This window comes from Pelodiscus sinensis, chromosome 24, assembly GCF_049634645.1.
Source record: "Pelodiscus sinensis isolate JC-2024 chromosome 24, ASM4963464v1, whole genome shotgun sequence".
Taxonomy (NCBI): Eukaryota; Metazoa; Chordata; order Testudines; family Trionychidae; genus Pelodiscus; species Pelodiscus sinensis.
Window position 1 is genome coordinate 5006211 of NC_134734.1, and position 26047 is coordinate 5032257.

A 26047-nucleotide genomic window follows, 5' to 3' on the forward strand; every position below is an offset into this window, starting at 1 on the left:
AGTCCCCTGCCCTCCAGCCCATGGTCCCTCCCCCCAAGTAGGGGTCAAGGCCTGTGGGCAGAGGTTTATTACATGGTCAGGGGTTTATTACATGGTCAGATACTAAGCCCCCAGCCCCCTCACACCAGCTCGCCTCTGAGCTCAAAGGGCAGCTCCTCATCTGCCCCAGGGGGTGGGGTGTCTGCCACCCGGTCGTAGATCCTCAGGGGGGCCTCGGAGCCAGCAAGGGCCTGGCCCCTCCATGCATAGGTACCCTGGGAAGAGAGACAGCTGGTCACCCCTCCCTCGCTCAGGCAGGGAGCCCAGGCATCCTGGCTCCCAGCCCCCTCATCTCCTCCCTTCCCCCAACAGCCACTAGACCCCCCACTGCCTTCCCGGAGCCAGGCAGGGAGCCCAGGTGTCCTGGCTCCCATCTCCTCCCAACCATTGGGCCCCATTCCATTCCCCTCCCCGAGCCAGGGAGAGAGCTCAGCAGTCCTGGCTCCCAGCCCCAATTGCTCCAAGCACTAGACCCTGCGCCTCTTGCGAAGCCAGGGAGAGAAGCGGGAATGCTGCTGAAGTGGGGGGAGGGGGCAGACCACTCACCATGTAATCCTGACAGGGGGCCAGTCCTGGGCACAGTGGGGTAGGAGTTTGTGGGTAAAGGGCCCCCAGTTCCTCATAGACCCTAGGCTCCATCATGTCCTCATATTCATGGAGGAGTGGGGGGCCATGCCAGCGGGCATGGAACACAGAGTCTGTAGAGGCAAAGGCACCTGGGGGGGGTCAAACAAAGAACAAGGGGGCCTGTCTGGCCAAGGGGGCGCTGGCTCACCTGTGGCCCAAGAGGGGGGCCAGCTGCCTTGGGAATCGGGCAGGGGCCGCTCTGCTCTAGGGGGTGCCAGCGGGGGGACTAGGGGAGTGAGGGATGGACAGGGGGCCTCACCCACCTGTGGTGCCAACGTCTGTCTCCCCCTCGGGATGGGAGGACAGCTGGGGATGATACGCCCTGGTGGGCCCATACCCTGGCCAGGCACCCATGGAGCTGCCCTGTGGGGGAGCCACAGAGAGACCCTGTCACAACCTCCCAGCCTGAAATAGCCCCCTAGCCTCCATCTCCCCCCTCCCTGCCAGCATCCACGCCCCCAGCCTCCATCTTCCCCCTCCCCGCCAGCATCCACGCCCCCTAGCCTCCATCTCCCCCCTCCCCGCCAGCATCCACACTCCTTAGACTCCATCTCCCCACTGCCAGCATCCACACCCCCTAGCCTCCATCTCCCCCCCGCCAGCATCCACGCCCCCTAGCCTCCATCTCCCCCCGCCAGCATCCACGCCCCCTAGTCTCCATCTCCCCCCCGCCAGCATCCACGCCCCCTAGCCTCCATCTCCCCCCCGCCAGCATCCACGCCCCCTAGCCTCTATCTCCCCTCTGCCAGCATCCACGCCCCCTAGCCTCCATCTCCTCCCCGCCAGCATCCACGCCCCTTAGCCCCCATCTCCCTTACACCAGCATCCACGCCCCCTAGCCTCCATCTCCCCCCCGCCAGCATCCACGCCCCTTAGCCCCCATCTTCCTTACACCAGCATCCACGCCCCCTAGCCTCCATCTCCTCCCCGCCAGCATCCACGCCCCTTAGCCCCCATCTCCCTTACACCAGCATCCACGCCCCCTAGCCTCCATCTCCCCCCCGCCAGCATCCACGCCCCTTAGCCCCCATCTTCCTTACACCAGCATCCACGCCCCCTAGCCTCCATCTCCTCCCCGCCAGCATCCACGCCCCTTAGCCCCCATCTCCCTTACACCAGCATCCACGCCCCCTAGCCTCCATCTCCCCCCCGCCAGCATCCACGCCCCTTAGCCCCCATCTTCCTTACACCAGCATCCACGCCCCCTAGCCTCCATCTCCTCCCCGCCAGCATCCACGCCCCTTAGCCCCCATCTCCCTTACACCAGCATCCACGCCCCCTAGCCTCCATCTCCCCACCGCCAACATCCACGCTCCTTAGCCCCCATCTCCTTTACACCAGCTTCCATGTCCCTTCGCTTCCATCTCCCCTGACCAGCATCCACACCCCATAGCCCCATCGTGCTTCTCAGCGCCCCATAGACCCTGAGCCTGCATCTCTCCTCCACCAGCATCTGTGCCCCTCTAGCCCCTGCTCTGCCCCACTCCCCTCCTGCCAGCACCCATGCCCCACAGCCCCTGAGCCTGCATCTCTCCTCTGCCAGCATCTGCACTCCATAACCCGCCCTCCTCCCCACAGCCCAGAGCCCCCTGCTGAGCCTCCATGCTGCCTTGTGCTCTCACCGCAGAGGAGGTGCAGCTCTCTGAGTAGCTGTCCAGCAGCGTGCGCCGGGCGGCTGGATTCACGGCCTCCCCGGAGCCGTAGTCATTCATGGCACTGGGCTTCCTCCTGCAAGGCAAAGGTGGGAGCCAGGATGCCAGATCCCTGGTTCTCTCCCCAGCTCAGGGGGGCTGCAGGTTTGTGTTATGGTGCTGGAGGGCAACAGGATGCAGAACTGCCCCCCCCCCCCACCCCTGATTCCTGCCCATGACACTCACCTCTCCTCAGCCTCCCGCTGGATCCCTGCAAGTCAGAACCAGAAAACAGCAAGGGTCAGCTGGGCAGGGCCTCCTTGCGGGGAGGCCACTCAGTGTTGTGAGCTTCCCTGGGGCAGTGCCCCAGGCCGGGAGGTGGGGAGGGGTTACCTGCCCGCGCCTGGCACCGTCGGAGCAGGCAGAAGAGGAGGGCGGCATTGGAGAACAGCAGCAGGGCCCCCAGTGCACTCAGCCCCCCAGCAAGGCCCACGGGCAGCGCCGGGGCTTCTGGGAAAGCAAAGACGAGTGTCCCAGAGGGAACATGTCAGGTCCCATTCACACACCCCCAGGCAACCTGTCCCCACACTAACCACTAGCCCCCACTGCCCTCCCCAAGCCAGGAGAGAACCGCTGTGTCCGGGCTCCCAGCCCACTGGGACCCACCTGCTTTCGGTTCCTCAGACGCCACAGCTGTCGGCTCCTCCACATGCAGTTCTGAAACGGCACCAGCCCAGTCGGGTCAGATCCTCCTGCTGAGCCCCCTTATGCCCACGAGCCCCCCCATCCCAGCACGGAGCCCCCACCCCCTGCCATGGCACCTCCGAATGAGCCCCCCGCCACGGCCACGAGCCCCCCCATCCCAGCACGGAGCCCCCACCCCTGCCATGGCACCCCCGAATGAGCCCCCCGCCACGGCCACGCGCCCCCCCATCCCAGCACGGAGCCCCCACCCCCTGCCATGGCACCCTCGAATGAGCCCCCCGCCACGGCCACGCGCCCCCCCATCCCAGCACGGAGCCCCCACCCCCTGCCATGGCACCTCCGAATGAGCCCCCCGCCACGGCCACGAGCCCCCCCATCCCAGCACGGAGCCCCCACCCCTGCCATGGCACCCCCGAATGAGCCCCCCGCCACGGCCACGCGCCCCCCCATCCCAGCACGGAGCCCCCACCCCCTGCCATGGCACCCTCGAATGAGCCCCCTGCCACGGCCACGCGCCCCCCCATCCCAGCACATAGCTCCCACCCCCTGCCATGGCACCCCCGAATGAGCCTCCCGCCACGGCCACGCGCCCCCCCATCCCAGCACGGAGCCCCCACCCCCTGCCATGGCACCCCCGAATGAGCCCCCTGCCACGGCCACGCGCCCCCCCATCCCAGCACATAGCTCCCACCCCCTGCCATGGCACCCCCGAATGAGCCCCCTGCCACGGCCACGCGCCCCCCCATCCCAGCACGGAGCCACTGCCCCCTGCCATGGCACTCCTGAATGAGCCCCCCGCCACGGCCACGAGCCCCCCCATCCCAGCATAGAGCCCCCACCCCCTGCCATGGCACTCCCGAATGAGCTCCCCGCCACGGCCACGCACCCCCCATCCCAGCACGGAGCCCCCACCCCGTGCCATGGCACCCTCGAATGAGCCCCCCGCCACGGCCACGCGCCCCCCATCCCAGCATAGAGCCCCCACCCCCTGCCATGGCACCCTCGAATGAGCCCCCCGCCACGGCCACGCGCCCCCCATCCCAGCATAGAGCCCCCACCCCCTGCCATGGCACCCCCGAATGAACCCCCTGCCACGGCCACGAGCCCCCCATCCCAGCACATAGCTCCCACCCCCTGCCATGGCACCCCCAAATGAGCCCCCCGCCACAGCTACGAGCCCCCCCATCCCAGCACAGAGCCCCCACCCCCTGCCATGGCACCCCCGAATGAGCCCCCCGCCACGGCCACGAGCCCCCCCACCCCAGCACGGAGCTCCTGCTCCCTGCCATGGCACCCCCGAATGAGCTCCCCGCCACGGCCACGCACCCCCCATCCCAGCACGGAGCCCCACCCCCTGCCATGGCACCCCCGAACGAGCCCCCCGCCACAGCCGCGAGCCCCCCCATCCCAGCACAGAGCCCTGCCCCCTGCCATGGCACCTCCGAATGAGCCCCCCGCCACGGCCACGCGCCCCCCATCCCAGCACAGAGCCCTGCCCCCTGCCATGGCATAGCATCCCCCATAGCACAGAACAGCCGCCAAGCCCCCCATAGCAAAGCTCTCCCCACCCAGCTGCCCCAGCACGGTGCCCTCCACCTGCGGTGGTGATGGTGATGCTGGGGCCCTGGGCGCTCTCTCCCAGCGCGTTGTGGGCACTGACGCCGACGCTGTAGGGGGTAGCTGGGCTCAGCCCCGTCAGGGTGAACGCGGGGGTCTGGGCGGGGAACACGTCCACATACAGGGCGCTGGGGGCGCCTGGCCAGCGATACCTGGGGGGCACAGAGGGGTGAGGGAGCCCAGGCTGTGAGCTTCTCCGGGGCAGTGCCCCAGGCCAGAGGTTGCGGGGGGCCCAGCTCATCTCCCCCACCCAACACAAGCTCCACCCATCCCAGCCCCCAGCTCTGAGTCCACGGCCCCTCCACCTCCCAGCTCTGAGCGCCACAGTCCCCACTCCTGTGTCCTACCTGATGCGGAATCTTTGGGGTAGCCCCCCATCAAACCCAGGGATCCACTCCAGGGCAGCTGAATTGTGGGTGACGCTCACGATCTTTAATCCCGTGGGGGGGTCGGGGCGGCCTGTAGAGGTGGGGGGGGGCAGAGATCACCCTGCTCTGCTGCCAGTGCCCCTCACTTCCCACCCGCAGCCCTTCCCCCCCAGCCTTGGGCTCCCCCCAGCCCTGCCGGTGCCCCTCACTCCCAACCCACAGCCCCTGCCCCCCCAGCTCTGCCGGTGCCCCTCACTCCCGACCCACAGCCCTTGCCCCCCCCAGCTCTGCCAGTGCCCCTCACTCCCGACCCACAGCTCTTGCCCCCCCCAGCTCTGCCGGTGCCCCTCACTCCTGACCCACAGCCCCTGCCCCCCCAGCTCTGCCGGTGCCCCTCACTCCCGACCCACAGCCCCTGCCCCCCCAGCTCTGCCGGTGCCCCTCACTCCTGACCCACAGCTCTTGCCCCCCCCAGCTCTGCCGGTGCCCCTCACTCCCGACCCACAGCCCCTGCCCCCCCAGCTCTGCCGGTGCCCCTCACTCCCGACCCACAGCTCTTGCCCCCCCCAGCTCTGCCGGTGCCCCTCACTCCTGACCCACAGCCCCTGCCCCCCCAGCTCTGCCGGTGCCCCTCACTCCCGACCCACAGCCCCTGCCCCCCCAGCTCTGCCGGTGCCCCTCACTCCTGACCACAGCCCTGGCCGTACTGGTGCTGAGGAGCTGAATGTCGAGGGTGTCGGTGCCCAGCGCATTGCTGGCGCGGCAGGTGAAGGTGGCGTAGTCGTGCACCGCGCTCACGTTGGCAATGGTCAGGGTGCTGCTGTGCCAGGCGCCCTCGTGCCACGTGTGCTCCGTGTACCTGGGGCAGGACACTGTCAAAACCAGCCCGGACCCAGGTGCTGAATCAGAACAGGTCCAGGCCCAGATGCTGTACCTGTGGAACTCCTTGCCAGAGGATGCGGTGAAGGCTAGGACTTTAACAGGGTTCAAAAAAGAGCTAGATAGATTCATGGAGGTTAGGACCATCAATGGCGATTAGCCAGCATGGGTAGGAATGGTGTCCCTGACCTCTGTTTGTTTGGAGGTGGGTGAGGATTACCTGGGGTGACCCCTCCCTCTGGAGCATCTGGCATTGGCCACTGTGGGCAGACAGGACACTGGGCTAGATGGACCTTTGGTCTGACCCAGCCTGGCTGTTCTTATGACCCACACGCTGAATCAGAACCAGGCTCAGGGGCTGAATAAGGACCAGGACGGGACCAGAACAAGGGTTTGATCAGGACAGGGTGGGGAGGGGCTGTGGGAAGGCACTTGTCTGGGGTGGGGGTCTCAGTTTGGGGTCACTGGGGTGCCCTGTATCCAGGCAACAGGGGACACACTGGAATCCTACCCTGTCATTTCTGTGCCAATGCTGGCATTTTCTGTGACGTTTTAACGAAGGTGCTGCTTGCCTCAGTTTCCCTCTCTGCATCACTCCCCAGGGGCTGCCAAGGGGTGTGTGTGTCCGTGTCCCCATGTTTATTTGGAATCACTCTGGGGCTATTGGAACAGCTGATGTTTTCGTGGTTGTGGGGAATGGCAGGGGTGGGGGATGGGAGCCTCGATTCGAGATTCCAAAAGTTACAGCCTAGCTGAGCGCAGGTTGCCAACCTCACCTGCGGACAGCCCTGCACCTTGCCGGAAAATCCCCCCTTCCCCACGTCTCAGCAACCTGGATGCAAATTCCCCGGCTTGTGGCTGCAGAGAGCAGGCCCGTGGTGGGGGCCAGGCAGTGACACCAACAGCGAGTGGCATTGGAGCCGGCTAAGGTGATTCTCACCCCCCCAGCACCTGCCTCTCCTGCCGCCGGCTGGGGGTCCAACAGAGAGGGCAGCTCTGTCTGGCAGAGGATGTGGGGCTGGGACGACCGGATATCCCCATACCAGGGGCTTTGTCTTAGATAAGGAATCGCACCCCCCTACCCCGGAAAAGCCTGTCCCAGGTTTCTGCACTTGCGGTCTGGCTGCCCCACATGGGTGCCCCAGGCCTGCAGAGGGCCGGCCGGCCACCAGGCCCGGCTTTGGAAGCGATGCCCAGCTGTGCCCTGGCAGTGCCGGTGCCGCGGAGCTGGGAAAGGAGGGGCCAGGTGGGGGCAGCACAGCCAGTCTCAGGGCTTCCGATGCGAGTGTGCTGGGGACTGATCACCCCCACCTGGCTCAGGCCATTCTGGCTGCATACCCAGGTCAGGGGGTTATGGCGTCCCCTCCCCCCCGCCAGCGTAGGGCTCCCCTACCTGGGGTTGTCGGGTGGCAGGGCTGCCCCGTTCTTGGCCCAGCTGAACTGCACGCTGGGCACCCCCTGGGCGCGACACTGCAGGGAGGCAGGCGAGCTCCTGTCCCCGGGCACGGCCACTTTCCCCAGCCCCACTCCCTTCTCGAGCTCTGGCTTGACTGGAGGGAGAGAGGGGGGCAGTCTAGAGACTGAGGGGCAGAGAGTCGGGGGGCTCCGGGAGGGTCAGAGAAGTCCCGGGGGGGGGGGAGATGTCGGGGAGGGAGGGAAGAGATCAGAGGGGGATGGGCAAAGGCCACATAGGATCTGCATCACTGTTGGGGGGCAGCTCCCTGGAGAGGGGGTTCCCAGGTGGGGGCTCCAGAGGGCATCAGGGACTCTGAGATGAAGAGACAGTTTGTGAGAAGGCTCCCCAGTGTGGGGGGACCAGGATGGGACCTTGGGGCGGATGTTGGGAAGGGGAGGAGCAGAGGTGAGGAGATGCTCGGGGTGAGGGTCTCTGGGGTTGGAGGGCTCCAGGGTGGGGTTCTCGGTGGGAAGGTCTGCGTGGGGCACTCACAGCGCACGATGAGGCGGGCACTGCCCCGGGCAGGGGGCGGCACCCCGTTGTCCACACGGCACTCGTACAGCCCGGCCTGAGCCCGCCGGGCCCCCCGGATCCGCAGCCGCCCCACGGCCCCCGAGGCCTCCGGCTCCAGCTCCAGCTCCTCCAGGCTGCGCTCTTCCATCCCCTGCAGGAAAGGCAGGGTCAGCAGGTGGGGGGCACCCAGGGAGGGCAAAGGTCACCCTGATATTTGCGCGGCTCACAGGCCACAGCGGGGGGCCAGGGGCTGGACAGGCAACAGCAAATGTTAAAGGTTAGAGAAAAATGAAAGGTCAGAAGAGGATCAAAGGTCAAAGTGGGGGCAGAGTCCATCAAGGCTAAACGTGACACAATCAAAGGGTCTGGGGGAGGGAGAAAGGTCACATCAGAGCTGTCAAGGGTCAGAGTTCAGTGCAGAAGTGAAATACGCGCGGGTGAAGGTCAGCCTGGGTCACAGGCCGCCCGAGCACTGCATGGGAGGAACGCGGCCGGATGGTGACCATGCACCTGAAAGGTCCCGAGCCAGGGATGGGAAGGTGCAAAGGTCACAGCTTGGAGGGCAAGGACCAGAGCTGGATACATAAGGTCAAAGGTCCAAGATACATCCAAATGCCAGGGGGGCAAAGGTCACATGAGATGTCAAAGGTCAGAGTTCAGCACAGAGACCAGCCGAGGAAGGGCAAAGGTCAGCGGGCAAGGGCCAGGACACCAGGGAGGGGAATGAGCCCCGGTCAGACTGGCCTGAGCAGGCGCAAAGGTCACGAGTGGGGCACGGGGCCCGTGCAGGTCAAAGGTTGCTGCCCCCTTACCAGCCAGGTCCACTGGAACATGCCTGCGGGGGCAGGGTTGGCATCGGCCACGCAGACCAGCTCAGCTGTGGCGCCCAGGTCCACGGAGACGGGGTCGCCCAGGCTGCGGATGGAGGGCGGGTCTGGGGCAGAGGGCAGGGCTCAGAGGGGTGCTGAGAGAGGGGCAGTGGGGGGGCGCGCGTGGGACTGGCACTCACAGTGCACGTCCAGGTGGAGGAGGGTCTCGTTCTGCCCCTCGGGGTTCTGGCACCGTGCCCGGTACGGTCCTGCATCGGCCCGGCTCACGTTCCAGATGCACAGACTGGCCCCCTCCCGCAGGTGGTGCCGGGGGGACCCCTCTGCAAGCCAGACAGAGAGGGGGTCACCCCTGGATCCTGTGCCCTGCCTAGGCACAGACAGCACCCCCGGAGACCCACAGCCCTTCCCCCACCCCCAGTGTGGGCACGGACAGCACCCCCGGAGACCCACAGCCCTTCCCCCACCCCCAGTGTGGGCACGGACAGCGCCCCCGGAGACCCACAGCCCTTCCCCCACCCCCAGTGTGGGCACGGACAGCGCCCCCGGAGACCCACAGCCCTTCCCCCACCCCCAGTGTGGGCACGGACAGCGCCCCCGGAGACCCACAGCCCTTCCCCCACCCCCAGTGTGGGCACGGACAGCGCCCCCGGAGACCCACAGCCCTTCCCCCACCCCCAGTGTGGGCACGGACAGCGCCCCCGGAGACCCACAGCCCTTCCCCCACCCCCAGTGTGGGCACGGACAGCGCCCCCGGAGACCCACAGCCCTTCCCCCACCCCCAGTGTGGGCACGGACAGCGCCCCCGGAGACCCACAGCCCTTCCCCCACCCCCAGTGTGGGCACGGACAGCGCCCCCGGAGACCCACAGCCCTTCCCCCACCCCCAGTGTGGGCACGGACAGCACCCCCGGAGACCCACCGCCCTTCCCCCACCCCCAGTGTGGGCACGGACAGCACCCCCGGAGACCCACAGCCCTTCCCCCACCCCCAGTGTGGGCACGGACAGCACCCCCGGAGACCCACAGCCCTTCCCCCACCCCCAGTGTGGGCACGGACAGCACCCCCAGAGACCCACAGCCCTTCCCCCACCCCCAGTGTGGGCACGGACAGCCCCCCCGGAGACCCACAGCCCTTCCCCCACCCCCAGTGTGGGCACGGACAGCGCCCCCGGAGACCCACAGCCCTTCCCCCACCCCCAGTGTGGGTACGGACAGCGCCCCCGGAGACCCACCGCCCTTCCCCCACCCCCAGTGTGGGCACGGACAGCGCCCCCGGAGACCCACAGCCCTTCCCCCACCCCCAGTGTGGGCACGGACAGCGCCCCCGGAGACCCACAGCCCTTCCCCCACCCCCAGTGTGGGCACGGACAGCCCCCCCCGGAGACCCACAGCCCTTCCCCCACCCCCAGTGTGGGCACGGACAGCGCCCCCGGAGACCCACCGCCCTTCCCCCACCCCCAGTGTGGGCACGGACAGCTCCCCCAGAGACCCACAGCCCTTCCCCCACCCCCAGTGTGGGCACGGACAGCGCCCCCGGAGACCCACAGCCCTTCCCCCACCCGCAGCCAAACTCCACCTCCACAGGGACTCCATGAAGGAGGTTGAGATTCCAACACCTACCCCAGGGGGAGCCCCTAACACCTGCCCCCAAGCTCCTCCCCCACCTGGTATCAGCGCCTGCCCACGGAAGCTCCAGCTGCAGCTCAGTTCGGGGGGGTTGGCGGAGACGCGCAGGGGCAGCTCCACGGCCCCATGTTCTACGGCTTGGGCCGTGGCCGGCTGCTCTGCCGAGAACTCAGGGGGAACTGGGGCACACAGGGAGCAACAGCAAATGAGCCCCCCACCCTGCAGCCCAGCGCCCCCTGCCGGGCCCCTGCCCCCCACCCTGCAGCCCAGCGCCCCCTGCCGGGCCCCTGCCCCCCACCCTGCAGCCCAGCGCCCCGTGCCGGGCCCCTGCCCCCCACCCTGCAGCCCAGCGCCCCCTGCCGGGCCCCTGCCCCCCACCCTGCAGCCCAGCGCCCCCTGCCGGGCCCCTGCCCCCCACCCTGCAGCCCAGCGCCCCCTGCCGGGCCCCTGCTCCCCACCCTGCAGCCCAGCGCCCCCTGCCGGGCCCCTGCCCCCCACCCTGCAGCCCAGCGCCCCCTGCTGGGCCCCTGCCCCCCACCCTGCAGCCCAGCGCCCCCTGCCGGGCCCCTGCTCCCCACCCTGCAGCCCAGCGCCCCCTGCCGGGCCCCTGCCCCCCACCCTGCAGCCCAGCGCCCCCTGCCGGGCCCTTGCTCCCCACCCTGCAGCCCAGCGCCCCCTGCCGGGCCCCTGCCCCCCACCCTGCAGCCCAGCGCCCCCTGCTGGGCTCCTGCCCTGCTCCCCGCAGCCCAGCGCCCCCTGCCGGGCCCGCTCCCCGCAGCCCAGCGCCCCCTGCCGGGCCCCTGCCCCCCACCCTGCAGCCCAGCGCCCCCTGCCGGGCCCCTGCTCCCCACCCCGCAGCCCAGCGCCCCCTGCCGGGCCCCCGCCCCCCACCCTGCAGCCCAGCGCCCCCTGCTGGGTCCCCGCCCTGCTCCCTGGGGCCCAGCGCCCCCTGCCGGGCCCCCGCCCCGGTCCCTGGGGCCCAGCGCTCCCTGCCGGGCCCCCGCCCCGCTCCCTGGGGCCCAGCGCCCCTTGCCGGGCCCCCGCCCCGCTCCCTGGGGCCCAGCGCCCTCTGCCGGGCCCCCGCCCCGCTCCCTGGGGCCCAGCGCCCTCTGCCGGGCCCCCGCCCCGCTCCCTGGGGCCCAGCGCCCCCTGCCGGGCCCCCGCCCCGCTCCCTGGGGCCCAGCGCCCCCTGCCGGGCCCCCGCCCCGCTCTCTGGGGCCCAGCGCCCCCTGCCGGGCCCCCGCCCCGCTCCCTGGGGCCCAGCGCCCCCTGCCGAGCCCCCGCCCCGCTCCCTGGGGCCCAGCGCCCCCTGCCGGGCCCCCGCCCCGCTCCCTGGGGCCCAGCGCCCCCTGCCGGGCCCCCGCCCCGCTCCCTGGGGCCCAGCGCCCCCTGCCGAGCTCCCGCCCCGCTCCCTGGGGCCCAGCGCCCCCTGCCGGGCCCCCGCCCCGCTCCCTGGGGCCCAGCGCCCCCTGCCGGGCCCCCGCCCCGCTCCCTGGGGCCCAGCGCCCCCTGCCGGGCCCCCGCCCCGCTCCCTGGGGCCCAGCGCCCCCTGCCGGGCCCCCGCCCCGCTCCCTGGGGCCCAGCGCCCCGCTCTCCAGGCAGGGGAAGTTCTCACACAGGACGTTGAGCTTGTGGAAGGTGTTGACGGTCTCTGCCAGGATGGAGCTGTGAGCCTGGCACGTCACCCGCTGCCCGTTGTCCGAGGATGACACTACCAGGGTCACCTTCCCCGAGGTGGAGAGCCCCCCGAACTCTGCTGGCTTCCGCCCCAGATCCACCCCCTTCAGCCTGCAAGAGCAGCACAAGATGGGAGAGCAGGGCTGTGGGTTGGGAATGAGGAGCCCTGGCAGGGGCGGGTGGGGCAGCCCAGGATGGGTCGTGAGTGCGGGGCACCCTCTTACTTCTCTGCATCCTTGAACCAGGCCAGGGTGGCAAAGGGGTTGCTGCTCCCGGTGGTGCAGGTCAGGGTCAGCGCCTGGCCTCGTCGCACCTCCTTGGCGGTGGTCGTGATCTTCACGTCGATCGGGGGAACTGGGCGGTGGGAGGGGAGCAAAGGGGCAGAACTGAGCTGGGTGCATGACTGCCACAACCCAAGGGGGGCTGTGCCTTTAAGGGGCGGGGTTACTTGGCTCCGCCTTGTGCACACGCTGCCCCCCCCCCCGGTGGCCGGGGGGGTAATGCACATGCCACCCTGCCCCCGGGCCTGGGGACGCACACTGGATGTGGAGGCGGGTCTGGGCGGTGAGCGCTGGGCTCTTGGCGTCGTTGGAGGCGTTGCAGCGATAGGTGGCCCGGTTGTCGCTGGGGCTGGTGGTCAGGATCAGCTCTTTGGAGACAATCTTGCCCGAGGCCACCTGGGTCCCCTCCCTGAGGGACTTGGTATCCTGTCGGGAGAGCCCAGAGCCCAGTGAGCGACCAGAGATGTGGAGAAGGGGGACTGGATTCACTTGGCTGTGCTGCATGTGAGTGCTACTGTCCTGTTGTAGCCCGTGTGTGCCTCAGTTTCCCTGGGTACTGCACTAGCACCTAGATGGGGGAAGCTACCCTAGCCCAGTGCGTATGGCCAAGGCCTCTGTAACCGGCCAAGTGACACCTTTGGTCTGGGAAGGGGAACACAGGGCAGGTGGGCTGGCTGCAGGGTTGGACCAGGCTGGTAGGGGTCTGGTTAGTCTTGGGTAGTTTGAGGGGCAGGGGCCTTGGCTCTGAGCCCCTCTCCCTAAGCTGGGCTGTGCTGGCTGCTCCTGGTTCCTGGGCTGACAAGTCTGCTCCATGCTGTGTCCCTGGGAATCCATGAACCTTCTGTCCTGCCTGCTGGCTGGGAGTCATGTCTGGGTGGGGGTGCAGGGCCCGGAGACTCCCCCACCCCTTGGTGACAGATGCAGCCACCTCTGGGCCATATAACACCCCCTAGATAAGGCTCACCCATCATAGAAATGAAGCCACTTCTGGGGTAAAGGGAATCGCCCCCTGCTAAGTGCCCCCCCCCACTGCCATATCATGGCACCTCCTGCTGAGCCCCCCCAGCACATGCTTCCTGCTGAGCCCCTCCCTCCCCACAGCACGGCGCCTCCCGCTGAGCCTGTGCCCCACTCCCCACAGCACGGCGCCTCCCGCTGAGCCTGTGCCCCACTCCCCACAGCACGGCGCCTCCCGCTGAGCCTGTGCCCCACTCCCCACAGCACGGCGCCTCCCGCTGAGCCTGTGCCCCACTCCCCACAGCACGGTGCCTCCCGCTGAGCCTGTGCCCCACTCCCCACAGCACGGTGCCTCCCGCTGAGCCTGTGCCCCACTCCCCACAGCACGGTGCCTCCCGCTGAGCCTGTGCCCCACTCCCCACAGCACGGTGCCTCCCGCTGAGCCTGTGCCCCACTCCCCACAGCACGGTGCCTCCCGCTGAGCCTGTGCCCCACTCCCCACAGCACGGCGCCTCCCGCTGAGCCCCTCCCTCCCCACAGCACGGCGCCTCCTGCTGAGCCTGTGCCCCACTCCCCACAGCACGGCGCCTCCCGCTGAGCCCCTCCCTCCCCACAGCACGGCGCCTCCTGCTGAGCCTGTGCCCCACTCCCCACAGCACGGCGCCTCCCGCTGAGCCTGTGCCCCACTCCCCACAGCACGGCGCCTCCCGCTGAGCCCCTCCCTCCCCACAGCACGGTGCCTCCTGCTGAGCCCCCTGCCCCACTCCCCACAGCACGGCGCCTCCCGCTGAGCCTCCGCCCCACTCCCCACAGCACGGTGCCTCCCGCTGAGCCTCCGCCCCACTCCCCACAGCACGGTGCCTCCCGCTGAGCCCCCTGCCCCACTCCCCACAGCACGGCGCCTCCCGCTGAGCCTCCGCCCCACTCCCCACAGCACGGCGCCTCCCGCTGAGCCCTCTGCCCCACTCCCCACAGCACGGTGCCTCCCGCTGAGCCCCCTGCCCCACTCCCCACAGCACGGCGCCTCCCGCTGAGCCCCCTGCCCCACTCCCCACAGCACGGCGCCTCCCGCTGAGCCCCCTGCCCCACTCCCCACAGCACGGCGCCTCCCGCTGAGCCCCCTGCCCCACTCCCCACAGCACGGTGCCTCCCGCTGAGCCCCCTGCCCCACTCCCCACAGCACGGTGCCTCCCGCTGAGCCTCCGCCCCACTCCCCACAGCACGGTGCCTCCCGCTGAGCCCCCTGCCCCACTCCCCACAGCACGGCGCCTCCCGCTGAGCCTCCGCCCCACTCCCCACAGCACGGTGCCTCCCGCTGAGCCTCCGCCCCACTCCCCACAGCACGGCGCCTCCCGCTGAGCCTCCGCCCCACTCCCCACAGCACGGCGCCTCCCGCTGAGCCTCCGCCCCACTCCCCACAGCACGGTGCCTCCCGCTGAGCCTCCGCCCCACTCCCCACAGCACGGCGCCTCCCGCTGAGCCTCCGCCCCACTCCCCACAGCACGGCGCCTCCCGCTGAGCCCCCTGCCCCACTCCCCACAGCACGGTGCCTCCCGCTGAGCCTCCGCCCCACTCCCCACAGCACGGTGCCTCCCGCTGAGCCTCCGCCCCACTCCCCACAGCACGGCGCCTCCCGCTGAGCCCCCTGCCCCACTCCCCACAGCACGGCGCCTCCCGCTGAGCCCCCTGCCCCACTCCCCACAGCACGGCGCCTCCCGCTGAGCCCCCTGCCCCACTCCCCACAGCACGGTGCCTCCCGCTGAGCCCCCTGCCCCACTCCCCACAGCACGGCGCCTCCTGCTGAGCCCCCTGCCCCACTCCCCACAGCACGGCGCCTCCCGCTGAGCCCCCTGCCCCACTCCCCACAGCACGGTGCCTCCCGCTGAGCCTCCGCCCCACTCCCCACAGCACGGCGCCTCCCGCTGAGCCTCCGCCCCACTCCCCACAGCACGGCGCCTCCCGCTGAGCCCCCTGCCCCACACCCCACAGCACGGCGCCTCCCGCTGAGCCCCCTGCCCCACACCCCACAGCACGGTGCCTCCTGCTGAGCCTCCACCCCACTCCCCACAGCACGGCGCCTCCCGCTGAGCCCCCTGCCCCACTCCCCACAGCACGGCGCCTCCCGCTGAGCCCCCTGCCCCACTCCCCACAGCACGGCGCCTCCCGCTGAGCCCTCTGCCCCACTCCCCACAGCACTGCGCCTCCCGCTGAGCCCCCTGCCCCACTCCCCACAGCACGGCGCCTCCTGCTGAGCCCCCTGCCCCACTCCCCACAGCACGGCGCCTCCCGCTGAGCCTCCGCCCCACTCCCCACAGCACGGCGCCTCCCGCTGAGCCCTCTGCCCCACTCCCCACAGCACTGCGCCTCCCGCTGAGCCCCCTGCCCCACTCCCCACAGCACGGCGCCTCCTGCTGAGCCCCCTGCCCCACTCCCCACAGCACGGCGCCTCCCGCTGAGCCTCCGCCCCACTCCCCACAGCACGGTGCCTCCTGCTGAGCCCCCTGCCCCACTCCCCACAGCACGGTGCCTCCTGCTGAGCCCCCTGCCCCACTCCCCACAGCACGGCGCCTCCCGCTGAGCCTCCGCCCCACTCCCCACAGCACGGCGCCTCCTGCTGAGCCCCCTGCCCCACTCCCCACAGCACGGCGCCTCCCGCTGAGCCTCCGCCCCACTCCCCACAGCACGGTGCCTCCTGCTGAGCCCCCTGCCCCACTCCCCACAGCACGGTGCCTCCTGCTGAGCCCCCTGCCCCACTCCCCACAGCACGGCGCCTCCCGCTGAGCCTCCGCCCCACTCCCCACAGCACGGCGCCTCCTGCTGAGCCCCCTGCCCCACTCCCCACAGCACGGTGCCTCCCGCTGAGCCTCCGCCCCACTCCCCACAGCACGGTGCCCCCAGGACCTTGATCCAGACGAGGCGTGGGGCTGGGTTCCCCCCACTGGCGAAGCAGGTCAGCCTGACCTTGGTGCCAGCCCGGAACTGGCTGTTGGGGGGCGGGGCCTCAATCCAAAGCTTCTGGGGGGGATCTGTGGGGTGGGGAATGAAAGGAGGGTGTAATGCCAATCAACTCCCACGATGTCATGACAACCTGTATCAGTCCCCTACCCTCCCTCTAAATAGCACCACAGGGGTGGGGCAGCCCACCGCTCCCCCATCGCCAGGGCCCCTGTTCTCTGCCCTCCCAGGCTGGGGTGAGAGGGAGCAGGGCTGGGAGGCTACCACAGAGGTGGGGACCTGGGGTCTCAGCAAGGGGTTGTGGGGCAGAACAGGGGGGCACCTTCCCTCCTCTGGCTCCCCACTTCCTCTGCCCCCCAGCCCCTCTGCTCTACCTCCCTATTCTCTCCTCCCCCACTGCCCCCTCATCCCTCCCCATAGCCCCACCTCCCACGGGCATCCCTCCCCCACGCCTGTCTGCCGGGGGGGCTCACACTGCACGTTGAGGGGCAGGCTGGCGCTGCGGGTGAAGAGCACGGCCTCGTTGAAGGCCTCGCAGGTGAGGGGCAGCCCGTTCTCCTCGCGCCGGGCCACGTGCGTCAGGTTGGAGACGGTCACTGTCCCGCCATGCGCTGCCTGGGGAGAGAACCTGGCACCCAGCCCCCTGCTCCCAGGGCGTGAGTTGGCTGGGGAGGGGGGGATGGGGTCTGGGGCTCCCACCCAGCTCCAGGGTGGGTCTGGCTGGTTCAGGTGGGCAGGGAATGGAGCACAGGGCCTGCTCCATCTAGGGTTGCCAGCTCCCACCTAGCCCCAGGGCAGGGAACTCACTGGCTGGGCAGGGCTGGGAATGGGACAGTCTCTATTGTTAAGTAGCAAGGGAAACTGAGGCACCCATAAAGGGACAGGGTCATTGAAATTCACAAAGGATTTAGGAGAGAACCTAGGTGCCCTGGCTCCATTCCCCCTTCTCTACCCACTGGACCCTACTCCCCTTGCAGAGGCAAGAAGAGATCCCAGGAGTCTGGACTCCCAGCCCCCCAAGCCCTCCCCGTTCTCCTCTTGCGCCGTGTCTCCAGCTGTGGTGGCCATGGGAGCAGCAGGCCCGTGGCAGGGGACTGACCTCGGAGACGGTGACTTCGGCGGTGGTGAGTTCCCGCCAGCCCAGCCACCAGCGCAGCTGCACTGGGGGGTTGCTGGGGGCGGTGGAGCAGGACAGAGAGATCTGCTTGTTCTCCGGGGTGTTACTGGAGCCCAGGATGGAAACCTCTGTGGGGAGAACTGGGGGGGGGGGAGGGGAGAGACCTCAGAACCACAGCCCCAGCTGCCACCAGTGGGGCACAGTAGGGCAGGGGAGCTGGCTCAGGGGTACTCCAGCCCCAGCCTGGCCCAGCTGGGGCACTCACAGGCCACTCGCAGGGTGAGGCTGGCCGGCAGGGGGGCTGGGAATTAAGGCTCAGGGAGCGGTGGTGCTGAGGGTGGGGGTGGGACATTGTGAGGAAGTGGAGACTGTATCTGTTCACTCCGCTCCGTGGCGTGGGATTTCTACTGACCCCTGCTGTTCTGTAGTAATGCTGGGTGTGCCTCAGTTTTCCTGGGGACTGCACTGGTGCCTGGCTGGGGGTGGGAGTTTTGGGTGTGGCTCTCACTGAGGAGAGGCTGCCTCAGGCTGCCCAACGCGTACACAATGGGAGGGCTGGGGACACTCACAGACCACGCGCAGGGTGAGGCCGGCAGGGGGCCGGGGGAGCAGTGGCACTGGGGACACTCACAGACCACACGCAGGGTGAGGCCGGCAGGGGGAGGGGGAGCAGTGGCACTGGGGACACTCACAGACCACGCGCAGGGTGAGGCCGGCAGAGGAAGGGGGAGCAGTGGCACTGGGGACACTCACAGACCACGCGCAGGGTGAGGCCGGCAGGGGGAGGGGGAGCAGTGGCACTGGGGGCACTCACAGACCACGCGCAGGGTGAGGCCGGCAGGGGAAGGGGGAGCAGTGGCACTGGGGGCACTCACAGACCACGCGCAGGGTGAGGCCGGCAGGGGGCTGGGGGAGCAGTGGCACTGGGGACACTCACAGACCATGCGCAGGGTGAGGCCGGCAGGGGAAGGGGGAGCAGTGGCACTGGGGACACTCACAGACCACGCGCAGGGTGAGGCCGGCAGGGGGCTGGGGGAGCAGTGGCACTGGGGGCACTCACAGACCACGCGCAGGGTGAGGCCGGTAGGGGAAGGGGGAGCAGTGGCACTGGGGACACTCACAGACCACGCGCAGGGTGAGGCCGGCAGGGGGCTGGGGGAGCAGTGGCACTGGGGACACTCACAGACCACGCGCAGGGTGAGGCCGGCAGAGGGGCCGGGGGAGCAGTGGCACTGGGGGCACTTACAGACCACGCGCAGGGTGAGGCCGGCAGGGGGCTGGGGGAGCAGTGGCACTGGGGACACTCACAGACCACGCGCAGGGTGAGGCCGGCAGGGGGTCGGGGGAGCAGTGGCACTGGGGGCACTCACAGACCACGCACAGGGTGAGGCCGGCAGGGGAAGGGGGAGCAGTGGCACTGGGGACACTCACAGACCACTCGCAGGGTGAGGCCGGCAGGGGAAGGGGGAGCAGTGGCACTGGGGACACTCACAGACCACTCGCAGGGTGAGGCCGGCAGGGGAAGGGGGAGCAGTGTCACTGGGGACACTCACAGACCACGCGCAGGGTGAGGCCGGCAGGGGAAGGGGGGGCAGTGGCACTGGGGACACTCACAGACCACGCGCAGGGTGAGGCCGGCAGAGGGGCCGGGAGAGCAGTGGCACTGGGGACACTCACAGACCACGCGCAGGGTGAGGCCGGCAGGGGGCTGGGGGAGCAGTGGCACTGGGGACACTCACAGACCACGCGCAGGGTGAGGCCGGCAGGAGAAGGGGGAGCAGTGGCACTGGGGACACTCACAGACCACGCGCAGGGTGAGGCCGGCAGGGGGCTGGGGGAGCAGTGGCACTGGGGACACTCACAGACCACGCACAGGGTGAGGCCGGCAGGGGGCTGGGGGAGCAGTGGCACTGGGGACACTCACAGACCACGCGCAGGGTGCGGCCGGCAGGGGGCTGGGGGAGCAGTGGCACTGGGGGCACTCACAGACCACGCGCAGGGTGAGGCCGGCAGGGGGCTGGGGGAGCAGTGGCACTGGGGACACTCACAGACCACGCGCAGGGTGAGGCCGGCTGGCAGGGGCAGGGGTGACACTTGGTTCACGGCTTCACAGCACAGCTGGGCCCCGTTGTCCTCGGGTTTGATGCTGAGCGTCAGGAGGCTGCGGGAGGCGCGGCCGGTGTCATCCGTCTCCCAGCTCGTGGAGACCACGTCCCCATTCTGTGGGCACAAGGGCTAGCATCCCCCACTGCTCTGCTGGGCCCTCCCTCCAGACCCCCAGCCCTTGCCAGCCCTGGGCTCCCTCCTCCCAGCTCTGCCAGGCCCCTCACTCTGGACCCCCAGCTCCGCTGTCCATCCTTGTACCTTCAGCCATTGCAGCGTGGCCAGAGGGTTCCCGCTCCGGGAGATGCAGGTGAGTTTCAGGGTCTCCCCAGCTTTGATTTCGGGGCGCGTGTGTCCTTCAATGGTGGGTGGCTCGGGCGGGACTGGGGGTGGGAGACAAAGATTGCAGGTGGAGGGGGGGGACCCAGGGCAGGGGAGCTGGGACCCACAGCCTGCACTCAGTGTCCTGTCCCTGCCACGGGGGGAGGGGGGGGAGTCAGTGGGGCCAGCGGGGGTTGGGGAGGCAGCTGTGGATGACCACAAACTATTGGATCCAGGCTGAACCATACCCCCTATCCTGGGGGCATCCAGCTCTTGTGGACTGAGGGGCAGGAGGCTGCCAGGATATCAGAACAGGAGGGGGCAGGGGAGTGGGAGGCAGAGAAGAGACTCCACACAGACAGACAGATGGATGGACAGGGGCCGGGAACGATGCATGAAACACACACGGTCCTCCCCACTCTGCAGGGCCCCCTGGGGACTCAGTGTAGCTGCACCTGCTCACTCAGTGGGTGCTTGGGGACAGCAGCAGCCCAGGGTGCTGGGTGCATAATTAACGAGCTGCCTAACGAGCAGAGGCAGAATCACCTCCCTATCAACTCACCCCCTCCCACCCCATTTGCTTCGTGGAGTCGCACAGAAAGCTGGTAGGTGTCCCCAGATTGGGGGTGGGGCAGGGAAACCTGCCTACGCATTCAGCCCCCCGCCAATGTACCCCACGCTCCCCAAGCAGCTCGGCACAGGCCTTCCTATCAGCTCCAGGCATGTGGTGCCCTCAGCTGTGCTTATCCATGTCCACACGACGTCCTGCAGTGCCCCTGGCTGGGAAAGGCTGATGGCCATGGGCCGGCATGTACAGGGAGTGAAGTTACGCGGGCGGGGGGGTTCAGTCCACCTCCTCTGTGACTCCCCATTGGTCTACAGGGTGCCTGAGGCGTGGCTGACGGACCCCCATGGCCCAAACTGCTCAGGGCTCCAGGGGCTGGCAGTGGAGTGGGCCGTGAGCATGAGCTGCAGCTGGCCCCTCTGTCTCCGTGGGCGGGCCAGCGAGGGAGATGGCTGGCAGAGGCCGGAGCCCCGCATGTTGTTCTGAGGGCTCAAGGGGCCCACACGAGCCGACCTCGGCTCTTCAGAAGGTCCCTGTGCCGGGCCCCCAGGCAGCGCCCAGCTGATGGGCACGAGTCTCCTCCTCGGGCTCTGCGGGAATGGCTGAGGGGGCGGCTGAAACAGGGAGCCAGCCCCTCTTCGCCCCTCAGGCACCAAAGGCTGGTCGCTGACGTGGCTTCCCACCCCCAACAGTTGCCCTTTGCGGGCTGGCTTCTGGGCACGAGCCAGGAAGGCTCTTGTCTTGCGGGCGCAGGGTGAGCCCCTGAGGGGTTGGCTGAGCAGGGCACCGCCTGGTCTTTGACTCCTGTTCCTGGGGCCACGGTGGGGGTCGCTGTTCACCTGAGTCTCTTGGGGGAGTTAAAGCAGTCGGCTGGGGTGACCACGCGGGGGGCTGTGGAAGGGGAGACACCAAGGGCAGAAGTCCCGAGCAGAGTGAGGAGGCCAGGGCAGTGGGGGCTTGTCAGCCCCGGTGCTGAGTGGTCCCGGGTGCGCCCCGCGAAAGGCCCGGGGTGCGTGACTCACACAGGATGTTCATGGTAACACCAGCTACCAAAGGGGCTGACACAGCCTCATTTGTGGCTGCACAGACCAGACGCTTCCCGTTGTCCGAGCTCTGTGGAGTGACCCTGGGGGCAGAGGGGGACGGGTTGAGCCATCTAGCGCTTGCAAGGGGGTCCAGGTGGGGAGCCCCTCCAGCCCAGCCTCCCCTCCCCCCCCAACACAGACCCACGGGCCCTTCCACCACAGCTCACCCCCCAGCACAGACCCCTGGGCCCCTCCAGCCCATCCTCAGGCACAGGCCCATGGGACCTTCCTCCCCAGCGCAGCCCATCCCCTGGACCCTCTCACCTGAGCACGGCCTCGGTGCTGGAGAGTTTCTCGTTGGACCCGGAGTTCACCTGGAGCGACACCTCAGGGAGGGGGGAGCCACCTGGGGGTGGGAGGGGCTATGAGGGGAATGAGGTTCTTTGCACAGCCCCCCCAGCCAATGCAGCATCCCTGAGGACACCCCACGGCCCTGTTCTGGAAAGGGGCAGGGGTCCCTGAGACATCTCCACAGCCCTGCCACCCCAGTACAGACCTATGGGCTCCTCCAGCCCAGCTCCACCCCCAACACAGATCCATGGGCGCCTCCAGCCTAGCCCACCTTGCCAGATCAGACTCGGGGCCCCTTTTGCCCAGGCCCCACTCAGGCCCCCGGCCGCACCCTTGTTGAAGGAGATCTCTGCGGCGGGTTTGGCATCGCTGGCGCTGCAGGTTACGCTGTACTCCACGCCGGCCACCCAGGTCACGGTGCTGTCAGTCTCATACTCCTTCATGATGGGCAGCTTGGGGGGCACTGTGGGGGAGGGGAGACGAGGATTGGTCCTGAAGATTTGCTCCTCCCCCATCTCCCAGCGCCAAAGCCCCCCATGGCCCACAGCTCACCCAGTACGCTGAGCAGCGCCGTGCGCGACACAATGCCTGGGCTATCCTCGGAGCGCCCTGCCTGGCACTCATAACTTGCATCGTCTGCCAGCCGGCTGCCCACGATCCGCAGATGGTGCTCCCCTGCCAGGCATGGCACAGAAAGGGTTGTGAATCTATACGTCCAGGACACCTAGGTTCTGTGCCCAGCTCTGCTCCCAGCACCCCCCTGCTCTAACCACTAGACATCGCTCCCCTCCCAGAGCTGGGATAGAACCCAGGAGTCCTAGAACAAGGCCTGTCAGGGTTTCACACACAGCGGCTGTGTCTACACTGGCCGCCTATTACGGAATAGGGATGCAAATGTAGAACTTTGGAAGAGGCAAATGGGCGGGGGATTTAAATATCCCCCGCGGCATTTGCATTTTCATGGCTGCCGCTTTTTTCCGGCTTGGAGATAAGCCGGAGAAAAGCGTCCAGACTGGCGCGATCCTCCGGAATAAAGCCCTATTCCGGAGGATCTCTTATTCCAGTCTGGACTTAAGCTTTTCTCCGGCTTATCTCCAAGCCGGAAAAAAGCGGCGGCCATGAAAATGCAAATGCCGCGGGGGATATTTAAATCCCCCGCCCATTTGCCTCTTCCAAAGTTCTACATTTGCATCCCTATTCCGTAATAGGGGCCAATGTAGACGTAGCCAGCTGGTTCACAGCTGCCAGAGCTGGGCTGGACGTGGGAGGGACAGAGGGCACCAGCCAGCCCACCCTCAGCTGCATCTGGCTGCCTGGAGACCCACTCACCTTTGCTGGGGTCTCCTGTCATGCTGTAGCGGGGGAATCCGGGGATGCTTCGGTCCGGTCCGAGCAGTAACCCGTCCTTCACCCACTGGACCACGCCTGAGGGATTGTCCACCATGCACTGCAAGACAGCCGCAGCCCCTTCCAGGACTGTGATGTTATCCGGCTCCACCCTGAAAGCCTGCTGCAGACTGGCCCCTGGCGGAGGAAACAGGAGGAACTTCATTAACCTCTAGTTTTTAAAAAAGATTTCACATCAGAATCGAGTATTCGTCAGCTGTGCCGAGTCCTGCCCTTGGGATGGAAGAATCCCAAGCATTGTTACAGGCTGGGGGCCGACTGGCTACAGCAGTTCGACAGAAAAGGGCCTGGGGATGACAGTGGATGAGGAGCTGGATATGAGTCAACAGTGTGTCCTCGTAGCCAAGAAGGCTAATGGAATATTAGGCGCATTAGGAGGAGCATTGCCAGCAGATCCAGAGATGTCATTATTCCCCTTTATTCGGCTCTGGTGAGGCCACATCTGGAGTATTGCGTCCAGTTCTGGGCCCCCCACTGTAGAAAGGATGCGGACGCATTGGAGAGGGTCCAGCGGAGGGCAACCAAAATGATGAGGGGGCTGGAGCACATGATCTATGAGGAGAGGCTGAGGGAGTTGGGCTTGTTTAGTCTGAAGAAGAGAAGAGTGAGGGGGGATTTGAGAGCAGCCTTCAATTTCCTGAAGGGAGGTTCCAAAGAGGATGGAGAGAGGCTGTTCTCAGTGGTGGTAGTTGGCAGAACAAGGAGCAATGGGCTCAAGTTACAGTGGGGGAGGCCTAGGTTGGATATTAGGAAAAATTGTTTTCCTAGGAGGGTGGGGAAGCTCTGGGATGGGTTCCGTAGGGAGTCCATCTCCATCCCTAGAGGTTTTTAAAGCTTGACCAAGCCCTGGCTGGGGTGATGGAGTTGGGGTGGGTCCTGCTGTGGGCAGGGGGCTGGACTCGATGACTCCTGAGGTCTCTTCCAGCCTGAGGATTCTATGATTCTATGTGAGGAAATCCCACAGAATCCTACGCCATGGCCCATCTATCCCGCAGCTTCAGAAAGCTGCAACGCCGAAGCACCGCGCGACTTGAAATCCCTTGTTCCATTTTCATCCAACCTGGCTTATTGTTAGATGTTCCTGTGAGCTCCAAAACTAGCCACGTTTGAAGGAAATGGACCCAGCTGTTCTCAGTTGATTTACATGCAACATTTCTGATGGGACCGTTGGAGAAAACAGAGCTTGAAACGACCATCACGTTAAACCCTCTGATGCCATTTTTCATCCTGCTTGTCTTGTTTAGATGCCAGTGAGATCTCCACAGCCAGCCAGGTGTGAAGGAAATGGGCAGGTGTTCTGGACTGGCAGCCGGGCAAAAACCCAACATTGATGCTTTCACTGCTTGGACTGTAACCCAGAAGAGCTCAGATGGTTTTGAATGCAATTTCCAAAATGGCACCCTCTAGTGCAAGGCCCCTGTTGGAAACCATGCCTGGCAGGCCGTTGGGGGAGGCTGCGGGGAATGGGGGTGGGCAGGCTGGGGACGCTGGGCCCGTGTCGCGCCGGGGATGCTCGGCTGCAGCGAACGTCGGCAGAACTGCTCTCACCTCCTGCGCAGGCACCGAGGAGCAGGCAGAGGAAGGCCGTGACCGGCTGCTCCATTCCCGCCGGCGCCGCTGGGCCAGGCAGGGGGATAAACGGGAACCACTGGGAAGGTTGAGAGTCTGAAATACAACTGGACAGGTACTGGCAGCACGTGGGGTGAGCGAGCTACCTACCGCCCCCGGCCCAGCACTAGGGGACACTGCCCTTCCCCCAGCCCGGCCTGGGGGCACTGCCCTTCCCCCAGCCCGGCCCAGGGGGCACTGCCCTTCCCCCCAGCCCAGCCCAGGGGGCACTGCCCTTCCCCCAGCCCGGCCCAGGGGGCACTGCCCTTCCTTCCCAGCCCTGCCCAGGGGGCACTGCCCTTCCCCCCAGCCCGGCCCAGGGGGCACTGCCCTTCCCCCCAGCCCGGCCCAGGGGGCACTGCCCTTCCCCCAGCCCGGCCCAGGGGGCACTGCCCTTCCCCCCAGCCCGGCCCAGGGGGCACTGCCCTTCCACCCCTGGCCCTACCCATCCCCCAGCCCAGCCCAGGGGGCACTGCCCATCCCCCAGCCCAGCCCAGGGGGCACTGCCCTTCCACCCCCGGCCCTGCCTATCCCCCAGCCCGGCGCTAGGGGGCACTGCTCTCCATCCCTCTGCAATGCCCCATCTCCCTGGCCTGGCACTTGCAGATGCCACCCTCTGTCACCCAGCCATTCTGGGGGTGCTGTCCTCCATCTTCCCAGGGACTGTCAGTCACACCCCACCCAGCGACCCAACGATCGATCTATCTATCCCCATACCCCCCCCCCCAACCCCTGTCCATCCTAACTGTCCCAGAGCAGGAACCAGGATTTCTCTTTCTCTCCCCCCACCCCCATCAGACCCCTGGGCCCGTCCCACCCCAAATGCCCCCCCACCACATTAGACTCCTGGGCCTGTCCCACCCTGAATGCTCCCCACTCCCATCAGACCTCTGGGCCCGTCCCACCCCAAATGCCCCCCACTCCCATCAGACCTCTGGGCCTGTCCCATCCCGTTTCCCTCCCACCCCACATCAGACCCTGGATCTCCCCCATCCTGGATTAGACCCCGGGTGCCATCCTACCCTGCCCCCCCCTTACCCAGTGGCCTGGGGCCCCCCAGAGCCCCTAGCTCTGCAGGAGGATCTCCCTGGGGATGTGCTGGCTTGTTGCGCCCAGCCGCCGGCTGCCTGCCGCGGAGAGAAAGAGATGGATTCTGGCCCTGGATGACGCCCCCAGCCCTGCCCCCTTCCACCAGCTGACACCAGCTGGGACATCTCCCAGCACTGCCCCTGCCTGACTGTGAAGACCCTGTCCAGGGATGCGGCTGGAGGCCGTGGGGGTGGCTCAGTTAATTACAGGATGAGGCAGAGGCCTGTGAGAGCTGGCTGGGCCCAGGACAGGACATCCTGCCCTGTCTCTCCCCCATTGCCCATCAGAACCCCAGGGCCTGT

At 67.9% G+C, this 26047-nt stretch overlaps 1 protein-coding gene across 5 annotated transcripts; it reads right to left on the reverse strand.

The window, feature by feature from the left end:
• Window positions 1–51: 51 nt before the first annotated feature.
• NPHS1 (NPHS1 adhesion molecule, nephrin) lies at window positions 52–25829 on the reverse strand. Of its 5 annotated transcripts, none has more exons than XM_075906961.1 (30): window positions 25695–25829; window positions 24597–24713; window positions 22971–23165; window positions 22194–22316; window positions 21973–22104; window positions 21615–21696; window positions 21288–21391; window positions 19641–19762; window positions 19325–19496; window positions 17259–17416; window positions 16633–16774; window positions 16106–16230; window positions 12505–12673; window positions 12191–12320; window positions 11905–12077; window positions 10328–10468; window positions 8845–8985; window positions 8648–8769; window positions 7815–7986; window positions 7260–7416; window positions 5695–5846; window positions 4967–5078; window positions 4599–4771; window positions 2964–3014; window positions 2691–2807; window positions 2544–2568; window positions 2289–2394; window positions 930–1029; window positions 586–755; window positions 52–254 (listed from the first exon to the last, which is right to left on the reverse strand). In XM_075906961.1, the coding sequence occupies exons 2-30, from the start codon at window positions 24649–24651 to the stop codon at window positions 120–122; spliced, it is 3756 nt and encodes a 1251-aa protein (XP_075763076.1). In that variant the 5' UTR covers window positions 24652–24713; window positions 25695–25829; the 3' UTR covers window positions 52–119. The 5 variants fall into 5 exon arrangements, with proteins under 5 accessions (XP_075763076.1, XP_075763077.1, XP_075763074.1 ...); XM_075906962.1 differs by having other exon boundaries at window positions 24597–24696; window positions 25695–25814; XM_075906959.1 differs by lacking the exon at window positions 25695–25829 and having other exon boundaries at window positions 586–737; window positions 24597–24724.
• Window positions 25830–26047: the final 218 nt, after the last annotated feature.

Bases quoted from the DNA above. Each gene is read 5' to 3' on its own strand.
- NPHS1 (XM_075906961.1), bottom strand. From the start codon at position 24,651: ATGGAGCAGCCGGTCACGGCCTTCCTCTGCCTGCTCCTCGGTGCCTGC. The intron at 23,166-24,596 runs GTGAGAGCAGTT...TTCCTCCGCCAG, and splicing joins CCTCGGTGCCTGCGCAGGAG to GGGCCAGTCTGCAGCAGGCT. The intron at 12,078-12,190 runs GTAAGAGGGTGC...CTGCTCTTGCAG, and splicing joins TGGTTCAAGGATGCAGAGAA to GCTGAAGGGGGTGGATCTGG.